General features: G+C 45.5%; 1 protein-coding gene across 1 annotated transcript in view; it reads left to right on the top strand.

Annotated features, from left to right (window-relative positions):
* LOC146859792 (catalase-like) overlaps nucleotides 1–14,490 on the top strand; it is a 161,914-nt gene that overhangs the window by 46,703 nt on the left and 100,721 nt on the right. The window contains exons 3-4 of the mRNA XM_085643514.1: nucleotides 3,117–3,227; nucleotides 3,927–4,057. Coding sequence (XP_085499640.1) covers nucleotides 3,117–3,227; nucleotides 3,927–4,057 — 242 coding nt within the window. The remainder of the gene's footprint in view (nucleotides 1–3,116; nucleotides 3,228–3,926; nucleotides 4,058–14,490) is intronic.

Genomic DNA, 14,490 nt, shown 5'->3' with positions numbered 1-14,490 from the left:
CATGGACAGGGTGGCGTTGGATGAGAGTGGGGGTATCCACAGAGAGGACAACAGGGGTCATGGACAAGGTGCTGGGGTGGTGAAGACACAAATCAGGAGAGGATACCGCCAAAGGTACACTCCATGCTGGCACAAGGATTTTAGTATGGGAGACCCAAGTCAAGTAGAATGTTCATATACTTGGGTCCTCCCCATACATAGTGCACTAAGGGAGGTATGTAGCTTTGCCTTTTCATCCCCTGGGTGAGTTCTTTCCCCCCCCCCCTTCCCTCTATTGGCTGTTAGGGAAGGAAGATGTGTTGCAACTTCCCCCCTTGGTATGTTCCCCCCACCCCTCCCCTTTATCACACATGGTACAGTCGTGGAATGTTGGGATGAAGTCTACCTTACAATGTTGACAAGGTTGACTTCTGATCAGAGATGCTGTTTACTGTCAAGCTGAGGATGCGTTTATGGATTTAACGAATAAAGAAGTTTATCCTATCCACTTACCTGCGTGGTCACTTTCTCATTTTTCTTACAATAAAAAAAGTGGTAGATGTCGGAGCATTTGGTCAGCTTAGCAAAGGGGAGCCTGTTGACTATAATTATCCCAATATTTTTTGCCTTTTCCACTGGCATTGGCAAATTGCCTTGATTCGTTGGCCACCACCCAGGGGACCAGAAAGAGCGATTGTTACCAAAGAGGAACACCTCTGTTTTTATTAGAGTTTAGTTTTAGACTGTTTAGAGCTCATCCATGAACTTACGGCTCACATGCATTCACTGAATTGCTTACTAATAGTATGTGGTTGTTTCACGACTGCTACGACAATTTGCGTGTCGTCCGCAAAAGAGGTTAGGGCAAAGCCGAAGGATTTTATGACTGGGGCCAAAGCGGCTATGTAAACCTTAAAAAGAGTGGGTCTAATTGAGGAGCCCCGTGGCACTCCTTAAGGGAGCTGAAAAGGGTTCGACTTGAACGAGTCCATAGCTACAAATTGCATCCTATCTTCCAGAAAAGATTTACGCAGATGGAGGGCTGATCTCTTCACCGCCTATCGCTGCTAGCCTCTCCACCAACATGTGATGGTGGAGTAGAGGGGGTGTGAGCAGATACCCAGAGGTTAGAGAGATTAGATAGAGAATGAGTGAGTATAAATGGAGGGTGAGTGTAAATAGAGGGCGAGGGATTATAGATAAATCAAAGGTGTAGCAGAGTGGCGCAAAGAAGCTTGTAGGTGAAGGTTTTGATCAGCAGTAATAGGAAGAGGTGAGAGGGGATGCTAATAGTAGAGCGGATTTGAGTATTTGTCAGTGAGGCTGTAGCAAATTTCAAAGAAGTCAACTGCAAACAAAATACGTTATATTTTAATTTTCACTGCACTAGCAGCCAAAACTATTTTTAGCTGGGTAGCAGTGGACTCTTGCGACGCATAGTTAGCCTGAACCCCGTTGGCCATGTTCCCAATTCACTTTCTCATGCTGCAGAGAACTTTGTTTTTGATCCATATTCTGCTGGATCGGGGTCACTGGAATATTCTGTGACGTGGCAGCTGCATTACCAGTGTCCATCGTAGGCTAGGGAACTAAAATAGTTGGCAGCAGCCTGTGACTATGAGCCTCATTTAGTTTCCAACCGCCTGACCTGATGCTACCGCCTGACCTGATGCTACCCCCTGACCTGGTGCTACCGCCTGACCCGGTGCTGCCGCCTGACCCGGTGCTGCCGCCTGACCCGGTGCTGCCGCCTGACCCGGTGCTGCCGCCTGACCCGGTGCTGCTGCCTGGCCCGATGCTACTGCCTGCCGTGATGCTACCGCCTGACCAGTTATTCCTCCCACTATCTAAACAGCCATGAAATCATCATATGTAAAATATAAATTTTCTCCTTTGAATATGTATACACTACAGTGAGGTGCGGCACTACAGCTCTGACTACATGTTAGCATACTGACACTCCCATCGTCTCGAAAGAGTTTGCTTAAAACACCTCTAGGCATTAAAAAAACCTGTGGTTACATCCGGGATGGGTTTTAAATATTTAAACGGGCCGATTAACCGGTGATGGGAGTGTCTGCTGATGCCTCGTGTCCTTGTGGTTCTTGTTCCATTAGCAGAGGCTGAGTGGAAGCAGATTCAGTCCTGGAGCAAATCCATAGTAATGTGTTGACATTGTTGTGCGCGAAATCGCAGGTGGAACTATAAACTCAGCCTGACTAGCGCTGGCGTAGACCTGCTGCATAGTGGCCTACTGCTGCGTTAGCCTGGACTACAAGGAGGCATGGAAGCCATCCGAGTATCTGAGTGGTCACTACACAGATTCTATCACTTAAAGACCGACTAGCTACTCACACCATGCAGTTCTCACTCAAAAGGGGTCATGAGGAAACACTTACTGAGTTGCCACTCACGCATAGAAGCTACCACTCAGAGTAGCTTCTTCCTACACATTCTTGCATTATTATTCTTTTGATCTGCCCCCCTCTTTCGCCATTTGTTTCGCTCCACAACCCTCATTTTTCACTGGAGTTGATTTACGAGAGTTCAGATGAAACCTGGCTAATCAGCACTTAGCCAATAGTAAGTCATACCGCAGTTTACACTTCTCACAAAACTGGTATTAGGTAAACAGGAGTATATTCCATTTGAACGCAGTAATCCATGGTTTATGCTCATTATCTTCACCACAGATGCACTAAGCAGAAAATCTCTTTTGCTTCCAATGTACATGTTTGCATCACATTTCATGGGCATGAAAGATCTCTCAGGCCTGCCCAGGTGTGCAGAAGACGACATGGATACGTGTTGGACCTTGCCAAGATCAACAGTGGGAAGTAATACTGCGGGTACAATGAATGCGGTTCCGAATGCTGAACCATCAAGCTGCTTTGGCCCAGCATTTTGCGCTTCGACTGATGTGCTAATTAGTCGTATCGCAAAATCGATATTTGCAGGACGTTTCGAAGACTCCTAACTAACAGTGATACTTTTAGTTCAACGAACTTGTACTTAATTATGGAGTTAAAAGCAACAGAAGGGAGCTTTTGTCATTACAGTAGCTATGAAATGTCAGCTGATGACACAACATGGATCGGGCCCTCCAGAGATACCCACGCCAGTTTCTTTCATTTCAGGAGCGTTCGGCTATTTTGAAGTGACACACGACATCACAAAGTACACAAAGGCCAAGGTGTTTGAGTGCGTTGGGAAAAAGACACCAATTGCTGTTCGCTGCTCCACCGTGGGTAAGGCTGAACCGTGATTAAATGCTTTGTAAATGTCCCTTTTTTTACTTGCATTACCTTCTTGTACCTTAAATATTGACTTTAATTACAAGTGTTGTATCAGATGTATTATGTTACATTACGCTACGTTATGTTATGTTAAGCGCACTATCACCTGTGAGAGTATCCTGGCGCTGCCCATTCTCAGATTTTTCTGCGGGCCACCATTATTCAAGAGGGCAGAGGTGGGATAAAAGTGGGATGGTTGGTGGTGGTATCTTAGGCTATCGTTAGCTGTTCAACTAGGTTAGGGACTGTGTATCGAAAGCTTGAAGTGGAATTGCTGCCATGATCTAGCGGTGGTCGTGCCTGCCCCCTCCACGCTGTACCTCAGTCATTGACCGTGGAGACCATCCTTGGTGGGAGGAGTGGAGTCCTGTCTCTCTTTCCCTTCCACAGGTGGCCACTGCTCACTCTGTTAACAGCCAGTTGCAATGTTGCTGGTTTCCTCTAGTTTTCATGCAGGTGATTGTTGGGGCTGAAGCCTATTGGGGAGAGCTGGACAGGTGCCTTTAAGGTGAGGGTGAAAGGGTGATGGTCCGCACCCGAGCACTCCTTTGAATGTTACCTGATGGGAACAGGCTTGCTTTGTTGTGTTCCTCTTCAGGTTTTGGGGTACGTGTGCTCTTCTCTGGGCGCTGATTCTTTTTGTTCTCCTAGCTGGTGAGCGGGGTTCCGCTGACACCGTACGTGACCCCCGAGGGTTCGCCGTGAAGTTCTACACCGATGATGGGATCTGGGATCTGACTGGAAACAACACCCCCATCTTCTTCATCAGGGATGCGATGCTGGTCAGTATGGGAGCCTGTACCTGTGGGTGGTATCAGGAGTGCTAGATCTCTTTACTATGATGATGTCATACTGGTATAGCCTAGGGCCCTAATTATGGGTGCTGTGGAAGGTGGTTTCATATTTATGGCACCCAGAAAAATCTTGTACCCCAGAAATTACCATGTGTGATAAATAAAACCCGCTGCTATTTTTCCTCAAATAATGGGTAATACCCTGCGGATGCTGGTGTTTACCACATGAAAACCCACAGGCCGCAGCAATACATGGGCCATTCCGCAGTGTATTACAACAGGTTTCACCTGACGAAATGTATCTTGGGGTACAGGTTGTATCGCACCCGGTTACCACTAGGTCTGAAAAGCCCGTCATCGCCTGTTATTCTGATGCCGGCACAAACCGGGGTATGCACAGGGGTCGGTAAACAGAGGTCACTCCTAACGAAGGTCTAAGCTGTCACTAGAGTCATCCCTGGAAGATTGTATAATACATCCCCTTTCTTTGTTCAATATCCACAAAGTCTCCCAGACCTTTGGTGCAGTTTGTGCTTCTCATCAGCACGAGTTCCATTCTACAGAAGCTAGTTGGCATTCAGGTTTCGTTGTGAGTTTCCAAACCTGACACAGGTTGGCGGCTGGATTGCATTGACGTACCGTCCATAAGGTGGTTTTGTGCAACTCAGCTGACGCCTCGGTGATGAGCACTTACTCATTTTGTATGGGGTCACTTGTTTTGACGTTCAGCCAAAGCACCACTAACATGCAATTATTGGCTTTCTGTGATCTCAGATGATGTGATGTCCTGTAGAAGTCTCTCGGTGTGTATTTAGTGGCTTTGTGTGACATCTGCTGTTTTGCAACTCAGAAGAAACATGACGCCACTATTTTCTAGGTCTGACTTGATATCTCAGCTGTGAGGGGATCTTATATGATCACCAGGAAAAGAGCTTTAAGAACTAGTACTGAGAGAGGGGCTTAGGCTCTGACTACGGGACAATCTTCCGCTCTACAATCCTGTGATTGGGCTGAAGGTGTGTGCCTCAGCTGAATATGTGTGTTTGGGTTACATGTTTTGCTTTGATTAAAAGTTTACACTACATCAATAGATCAGCCCTGAGTTGGGTTTGGTGAAACACCAGTGACCAAGACTGACTTGTATGTGAAATGTAATGAAAAAGGCAGTATGCTTGACTTGTTTACTGTGAACACATTTGTTAAAGGCAATGGGCATTTAATGGTGGCTTCTTTCCGCCTTTTACGCTGTGCTACATCCTATAGATAGGTATTCCATAACATGGAGCCCTGGAAATGGTACAGTAGGGAAATGGGTTGGTCTTGGTTACTCCCTCTGGCAAACTCTAACAGTTAAATATGTGCACTGTGAACATATATATGTTAATCTAATATATCGATTAGTCAGCTTTAATTTTGCACATATTTGTAATTTTATGGCTAATTGTCTGTTGCTTTCTTTGTGGGTGAGCGAGTGCATATGGGTTCGTTATCGTAACAAGTTAATGACAAAAGCACTAGCTCTGATTGGTTAATTGAGAAAAACATGTCAGTTGCCTAATCTGTTTATTATGTAAAGTTACGACAAAGGCAGAAGGCCTCACTATTCGTTACAGACTTTTGTTAAAGTCAAAGAGCCTTTACGGGTGGATTCTTATTACACTATGTTAAAGCCTGTAGACAGGCCTTTATTTCCATGATAGCAGGCTTGGATTTTGGTGTTGGTTACAGCGGTTATCCACTCCAACAAACCCCAGCGATAGACGATTTGCTCTGTGAGGATCTTTATTAGGCCCTCTTAGGAGGGATTGCATAATATTTTGCCACTTGCAATTTTGTATATATTTTATGACTGTGTGGCAGGTGGTGGCCTAGCGGGAAAGCTTATGCTCCATACCATAGACCTGACTTGGTATGGTGACAAGCAAATGATAAAGGCGATGGCACTGATTGTTCAATAGGAAAAGCTGTGTGCACAGCAATCGCTTTGATCTGTTTTTTTTTAGCTATGACGAAGGTAGTAGGTATGACCTATTTATTTTGAAAAGATTAAGTTAAAGCCAATAATCCCTAAAATAGTTGACTGTTATTTGACTATGTATAAACTCTTCACAAACCCATTTCAAGATGGTCACCCTACATTTTCTTTCATGTTTTACTCCTTCTGTATGGCAAGCGTACACCAACCATGGATTGGTTTTGTTTCTTTTTTCTACTTTTATTGTCTTTCTTTGTTACATATACTTGTTCAGTTTCTGTTTGTTATTTATTGTGGATTGAAGAGAGGGTGAAAGGAAGCATGAGTCAGTGGATAGATGAATTGATGCGTGAGTGCAAGAATGAATGACAGAGTGTATGTATGATGAGTTTTTGAGAGCCTGAAGTCGACAGTCACTTGCTAGGCATTGTCAGTTATCAGCCAGACCTATCAGCACTGCCATTGAATATTTTGTCTATTGTCTTATCTTGCGGACACATGCTGAGAGGAAGTGTAACTAGTGGTCAGAGTGAGTGAGTATTATTCTTTCTTCACCTTTATCTGCATCTCCCTCTAGATCATTGTCTCGTAAAAGTAGTAAATTTTGTTTGCTCCCCCTTGCTCTGGCACAACTCAAGGTATTGTTCGGCCATCAGCTTTCAAAGCAGGTGACTGCAGCTCCTCTTCAGGTTTTGTTCCACCAGAGGACACTGAGAATGTCCTCTACCTGGTGTGCCCTCTGATTTCCCTCTTGGCTTGCTGCTTCTTCGCTTCTCTCACTGTATTCTGCAGTTTTGTGCACGCTCAGGCGACCTCTTTCAGCTCCTCTGGTTCTCTATGATGGTGGCACACACGCGTATTCTTAGATACTCTGGTCCTTCATGGTCCGCCATCTTCTAGCTCTAGATCAATCCATGTCTGTATTTTATTTGCCCTCTCTGTTCTTCGTGCTTTGGCATTGACTAAGAAGCCTAAAACTTGTTCTTTAGATCTACCATTCCAAAAACTGCAGTTGCCATACCCCTGCAAGTGATCTGCATTAGTAGCAAACCTGAATCTGTGAGTTCCTAGAATGCGGGGTAGTTGATTGTTTTTTCTATTGTTTGGGCTTGCTTATGTGTGGTTAAATGACAGAGGGCGCCTGTGAGAATAGAATGGTTTGGGCCATCCATAGTTCACCTGGCTGGCATCAGTGTAGATAATGTGTTTGTAAGGTGAGAGACTTTTCCTGAACTATTATAAAAAACAAAAAAATCAGAATTTTAATGTGAAAAAAGAAACTTTTTGTTACACATGTTTTCTATGGGTATTTGTTTTAACTATAGTTGTAAAGAGAACAACCCTGCGATACAAACATTGAAGAAGAGGTTCCGTTTAGTCTTGAGCAGCAAAATCTGGTTTGTCCTTTCATGCAAAATCAGAGACTGCAGTCAGGGCGCAGTGCCTACACGAATATTTTGAGGATGTTGAAACCATAAGTGAAGTGGCATTTTCCCTTTCATACTAATGGTCAGATGCCCTCTTGCTGGTGGCATTCAAACTAGTAGCCCAGAATACTCAGGGGAAGTTTGGAGAGGTATTGCTGTTCATTGGTATGGCGATACTACGGTTATGTCTTTATTGCGGTTCATTGGTATGGCGATACTACGGTTATGTCTTTATTGCTGTTCATTGGTATGGCGATACTACGATTATGTCTTTATTGCTGTTCATTGGTATGGCGATAGTACGGTTATGTCTTTTTGCTGTTCATTGGTATGGCGATACTACGGTTATGTCTTTATTGCTGTTCATTGGTATGGCGATACTACGGTTATGTCTTTATTGCTGTTCATTGGTATGGCGATACTACGGTTATGTCTTTATTACTGTTCATTGGTATGGCGATACTACGGTTATGTCTTTATTACTGTTCATTGGTATGGCGATACTACGGTTATGTCTTTATTGCGGTTCATTGGTATGGCGATACTACGGTTATGTCTTTATTGCGGTTCATTGGTATGGCGATACTACGGTTATGTCTTTATTGCTGTTCATTGGTATGGCGATACTACGGTTATGTCTTTATTACTGTTCATTGGTATGGCGATACTACGGTTATGTCTTTATTGCGGTTCATTGGTATGGCGATACTACGGTTATGTCTTTATTGCTGTTCATTGGTATGGCGATACTACGATTATGTCTTTATTGCTGTTCATTGGTATGGCGATAGTACGGTTATGTCTTTTTGCTGTTCATTGGTATGGCGATACTACGGTTATGTCTTTATTGCTGTTCATTGGTATGGCGATAGTACGGTTATGTCTTTATTGCTGTTCATTGGTATGGCGATACTACGGTTATGTCTTTATTGCTGTTCATTGGTATGGCGATACTACGGTTATGTCTTTATTGCTGTTCATTGGTATGGCGATACTACGGTTATGTCTTTATTGCTGTTCATTGGTATGGCAATACTACGGTTATGTCTTTATTGTTGTTCATTGGTATGGCGATACTACGGTTATGTCTTTATTGCTGTTCATTGGTATGGCGATACTACGGTTATGTCTTGCAGCCGCATGGTTGGACCCTAACCCTCCCTCGTTTCAGAAATGGTTATCTCGTTTTTTAGCAAACTATTATTCGAAAAAGCTATATATATATAAATAGGGGACTACGCTCTCGAACAAAGGGTCTAAAAATGTGGGCACCATTGACTATATGGATTGAAGAAAAGGGGGCAAATCATTAAAAGGGAAACCAGACAGAATTCAAACAAAATCAAATAAGTCTTTTATTGCCAACCACGGGGGAGGGTTGGGTGGGCATGGGGTGGGTGAGTGGTCCAGCCCAACTGGGCAGGGCCCAAAGGGAGAACATTTGTAAAAAGAAAAAAAAACTAGTAACCTGACAGTAACCCTGCCTAATATTCATTCGCATGACCTTGATTACAGATATAACCTTAAGCTTAGTTTCCCAGCATCCAAGGCCCTGATATTGGTGCACTGTGATGGGTCTAAGTCATTTCTGATGACCCCTGCTTACCAGGACAAGATGGAAAACTATCTGAATTGCCTATTACATGCAGCAAATTACGCCCAGCAACAAGATATGTCTAAATCCTTTGATATTATATTTGCATCTAAGAAATCGCCTCCTAGTAGAAATCCCAAAAATGGTACAGCTAAGTTTGTTTTAGTGCCTAAGCTTGCCTAGAAGAAAAAATTGAGAAATGAGCGGCTCTTTAATTCCGTCTGAACACATCACATTTCACTTTACTTTGTCAAACCCACTCAGGTCAGTTCAGTCACAAGTGTAGTGAGTTTGAGTGAGTCGTAGAGGTGCCCTTTTCTATGTATTCAACTTTGTGTCCATCATTTATGTTTCCACTTACTGCTAAAAATCTGGCTATTATCTTCTTCCTTTATGAGTTGTGGAATGGCACGCGCTTGTCCTTCCACCATGAGCTGTTTGTTTGTTGTTGACATTTCATCTCTGTGTAATGCTTTAGGGTGAGCAAGGTCTCTTTAAAACTTACAACTAATGTGCACAAGCCGTCTCATTCACACCCCGGCGGGTGACACTCCGGGTCAGTGGGGGTGGGAATCGATGCTTCTTCAGAGGTACCACTCATGCGGTGGTGATTCTGATGGTAGGAGTATTAGCTGAGTGGGCGCCATGTTATTTGGACCCCACCCATTCTTTTAACAGCAAACTCCTAATGGCCCTGCAGCCCTGGCAGTAATCTTGCTGTGCATCACTGTTTGATTTCCAAGATCGTGACTGACATACCTGGTATGTCAGTCCCGAGTAGGGAAAACTAGTGCCAGTTGTACCACCCTAAACAGGGTGGGTGAGTGCCACAATTACCTCACGGGCAGGTAGTGTACAGCCTGTAAAGTTAGCAGGGCAGGTGAACGAGCAATTTACAGTAATTCTTTGCCTCTACTAACATAAACATGTCCGCCTGAGTGTTCTCTCTATCACGGTGGCTCTCTTTGTAGTTTGCATGTAGTGTAATTCTGGCCCTGCTTTTGTCTCCCAGCAAAGAGGGGGATGATGCTGTGAATTATTCTGAATATTAAGGTCTTGCCTGCCTCCTGATCACGTGGCACTGCTCAATGCTGCCATTTTAACTCCCCGTCCATTAGAGATGCCTCTTCTCATTCTTATACATCAAGATTAGTCTTGTCTTGGTACCTGCTTGGCACAAATACACTCTATGGTATGTCACTTGGAGTGCACTTCAGGTCAGAGTCTTAGTGCTTCTAGCTGAACAGTTAATCCTCCAGCATCTTTTCTTGCCAAAGTTGTGTTTGGCCTTGTTGGCTGTCCTTTTTGCAATGCTTTGACCCTGAGAGGATTAGAGTAAACAAATAAAAGTGTGTTCTAATTTGTCAAAAGTGATGGAAGGACAACACAACAGCTCAGCACAACAGTTTTGGTTCCCTGCCATGGAACTCACATTTCCAGTTCAGCTCCCAAGTGTACATTTGATTCAACCCATTTGCTCTGGTTGTGATTCAAATATGTGTTTGATTTAAAAGTCTCTGGTTGGCTTGAATACCCAGATGTGTGTGGGCAGAGCACGGTCTCGCACCGGAAGTGGCAGGCATGCAGGCCGAAGCACAGTTGTGTCTTTCATTGCTTTTGATACTTGCCCGCCAAGATAGAATAGGCGTAGATTCTTGAGACGGCTACGAACCAACGCCTTCCGCCTATGATTCGAGTAGATTTCTAGCTTCTTAAACACCGAGATTCCCATGGGTGCTTCTCCTCTGCAGCATTTACTTCAAACACGCTCGTGCAGGCATAATACAGTTGTAATGTCACAGGAACATTTCTTTTTCAATTTCTTGCTCTATGAACTATAAAGAGATTTTTTTTATTTTGCCACGGAACTCCTTTACCTTGCTGGAAAAAAAGCGCATGTTTGCAACTTTTCCACACCATTTGCACACATTTCTGGAGCAAAATGCTATGTGTGAATGGGATGGGTAGAGCGTTGGAGATGGTTGTGAAGATTTTGTGGGTGTCCCTAGACCTTCCAGTCGCCATGCCTTGGCCGCTCTAAAGATGTTGAATCCATGTGTTCTAGGTGTTCAAGAACGATTAGACTAAGGCTTCTAATTCTTGGCACATCATAAGGGGGACTCTACCATTGGAAGCAATCCCATGGCCTGCCTAGGCAGCCTCAGCCCTTGCTGGGGTCTATATCGAGGCAGAGATATATTTCTTAGTACTCGGTCGCATAGCCACATGACCACATGGTTCAACCCAGATCCAAACTCAGCTTGTTGAATTGTCAAACCAGCCCCACTCTAGTAACCAGCCCCACTCCTCATCGTGTCCCTTTCCACCCACCCATCCCTCTCTCCTTTTCTCCCACTCTGATCTCTGCCTACTCTTCCCCCAGCCCCCCCCTCTCTCTCTGCATCTATCTCCCTCTCCTGCTGCTGTAAACCTCAGCGCTGAAGAAAGTGGTGCCAGCAGCTGCTCTGAGCCTTCAGAAACCACCTCTCCGGCTCCAGCCCTCCGGGTAAATGCCCGATGGAATAAATGGCCAGTCCGACCCTGCATGTCATTCCTACTAGAGTAATTATTCCCTCCAGAGCTGAGCATGCACCTGAGCCAGCCTCGGATTGGCAAGGCGGGCAATCGGCCACCAGCCGATGGGCCTCTGGCTATGGACAGTTTGTGGTACAAAAGGGGGTGGTGATGGACGGAGCATCAGAACCAATCAAACACTTACACCCAGTCAACAGATCCGGGTTTGATCCATCACCGTTCTTTAGCCCACTCTGCCACCCCAGTTCAGACATGGCCATATGCAAATCAGTCTGACCCTGTGCCTCATGGGAACAGTCCAGCCCCAACTGCCAAGCCAAGCCATGCCTTCCCTGGACCGGAAACAAGCTTCCTAGGACCGGTTTCTGGCATTTCAGCCGTCTTCAGCCAGGATTGCTTGAATCTAGTGGCAAAGTGAGCAAGGGACTCACGTCTGAGCATACCCTGCCAACTTATGGTGAACAAAGCGGTGTGAGTGTTTGATTGGTTCTGATGCTCCGTCCATCACCACCCCCTTTTGTACCGCTATGGTCAGTTTGTGGGCCGTTTTATGTGTCTACCACGTAGTCCACCCTTGGTGCACAACATGAAAGGATGTTGTAACCACCTTAACAAACACATACTCAGCTGACCCCATGCACATGAAGTCAGACCAGCACCCTATGTCAGAGGCAGAATGACGGTGGCATGCCCCATCTATCACAGTATGAGGTGTTGCTGCCCTCTGCTCCCTCCAGGTGTGAGAGCCGCCTCAAGGAGCTGCTGAGGGGAAGCTATTAGAACTTGCTTTGCAGTGCACTAGGGCAGGAGAGAGGACTGAAGGGGGGGGGGTTGGTGTGGGCCATCGAGGGAGCTTCTCAGTGTATTTTTGTCCCCCCCCTCCACTCCACGCAACAGGCGGAGATAACTCCGTGTCTTCTGTTCTCCTTTGCCTGCCAGATCTCAATTACTGCAGCCAACAGTAAGGCTGTGGCCTTTGAAACTGGGAAACCAGGTTCAAGTCCCAGCGCAGGCTCACCATCCTGTGATTCTGGGCAAACCACTTAATCTACATGAACCTAAAAAAAAAGAATATGACCCTCTGTAATGTTATCTGGTGCTCAGGTAAAGGGCTCCATTGCCGCTCAGGTAAAGGGCTCCATTGCCTGTGGGCCAAGTTTGTGCTGCATGCAAGGAAAGTGACAATATTTATTTTTATTTTAGCATTACACACTAGCATCATCCCCTTTCTCAGAACATACACGTGATGCTAGCCGAAAGCAAAACAAACAAAACAATGCCGTGTTACCAGTCTCTGAGTATTGGAGAGCCTCTCTGAAGTGCTGTAAAAAATAAAATGAACATCGAAAAAGCCCAGGGGGAGTATTCAAGGCAGTCTAGTTCTATGCAAACATTAATTTAAAAAAAAAACCCACAGGAACTGTATGGATACAAAAGCAATTAAAAGTGAGTTCCTGGTATTTTTGATAATTTTGTGCTTTCAACGTATCTATTATTCCATTGGAATGTTAATTTACTATTTAGGTGCTGGCCCCGTAACCTTTAAAATACTTGTATTACTGCCAATGCTTGCCAGCATTTAGCCCCATGATCCTAACCTCGCGGTGTACTGCAAATGGTTGCGATCTATGAATGCAGACCACCATGTTTTGGCTGCAGGGCCTAATTGTGCCCCCCCTCCCCAATCCAACCCTGGCCTGTGGTTGGGTTCACCTTACGCCGGGATCTATGTGATAATATCAAATCCCACAACAAAAACAATTTACCAATTTGTTTTATTTATGTCCGCATTGTTTCTTGAAAGCCCATAAACCTTTCGCCACCCCCACGTATCGCTCTTCAAGTCCCATCTTTACCTTTCTTGACCCACAGAGGTGTGGTTGTGGTTTTCTTGCGGATGGGTCATTGTTATGGCATTCACATTGAAAAATTCCGGGTTGTTGCAGATTACTCTGGGCTTGCAGAACTGGAGATGAACAAAGAGCGTTAAAAACACACAAGCAGTGCTTACATAGCACGAATCGACATTCCACAAACCGACAGCATCGTATGCGCCGGGAGCAGAGTCACGCAGCTTGAGGCCAACGCAGGACCGCGTGGCACTGAGCATTGCTTTCTTTAAGTACCCTCCTTCTTTTGTGGGGTCCCTAGGGTCGGGAGCAGAGAGTCACGCGGCTTGAGGCCAACGCAGGACCGCGTGGCACTGAGCATTGCTTTCTTTAAGTACCCTCCTTCTTTTGTGGGGCCCTAGGGTCGGGAGCACAGTCACGCGGCTTGAGGCCAACGCAGAACAGCATCGCACTGAGCATTGCTTTCTTTAAGTACCCTCCTTCTTTTGTGGGGTCCCTGGGGTCGGGAGCAGAGAGTCACGCGGCTTGAGGCCAACGCAGGACAGCATCGCACTGAGCATAGTACCCCCAGGGGCACCCCGCTGTCCCCCCTTCCCCCATCGTAGGTTACCCCAAAATGACACACACAAGACAGTTGGTGTTGGGTAACAATGCTGCAGGTTTATTACATAATTGCAAAATATGTAATGGGTGGGTTATCTTACGGGCGATCCAAGGGCAGGCAACCAACTGTTTCGCAGACTTTAACGTGTGCACAGTGTTGCTTTTATATTTACACACATATTCGGGCACGGGAGTGAGATCATATGACGATATTCACTGATTTACCCAGCGTCACAAACCCAGCGCGAACTCTATCCGAAGGTATTGGCGCGCAGTTCATGAGCACCGTATTTACATACATAATCGGGCACGGGGAGATTAAGTGATCTGCCCGGCGTCACAGCGCGACTCGTCCGACGGTATATGGAGCGCAGTCCGTACGCCCCGTATCTACATACATATTCGGGCACGGAGTGGGATCATGAGCCGCCAAAACT

Source organism: Triturus cristatus, chromosome 3_1 (assembly GCF_964204655.1).
Source record: "Triturus cristatus chromosome 3_1, aTriCri1.1, whole genome shotgun sequence".
Taxonomy (NCBI): domain Eukaryota; kingdom Metazoa; phylum Chordata; class Amphibia; order Caudata; family Salamandridae; genus Triturus; species Triturus cristatus.
The sequence above is the reverse complement of the archived record's forward strand: the minus strand, read 5'-3'. Positions and strand labels throughout refer to the sequence as shown.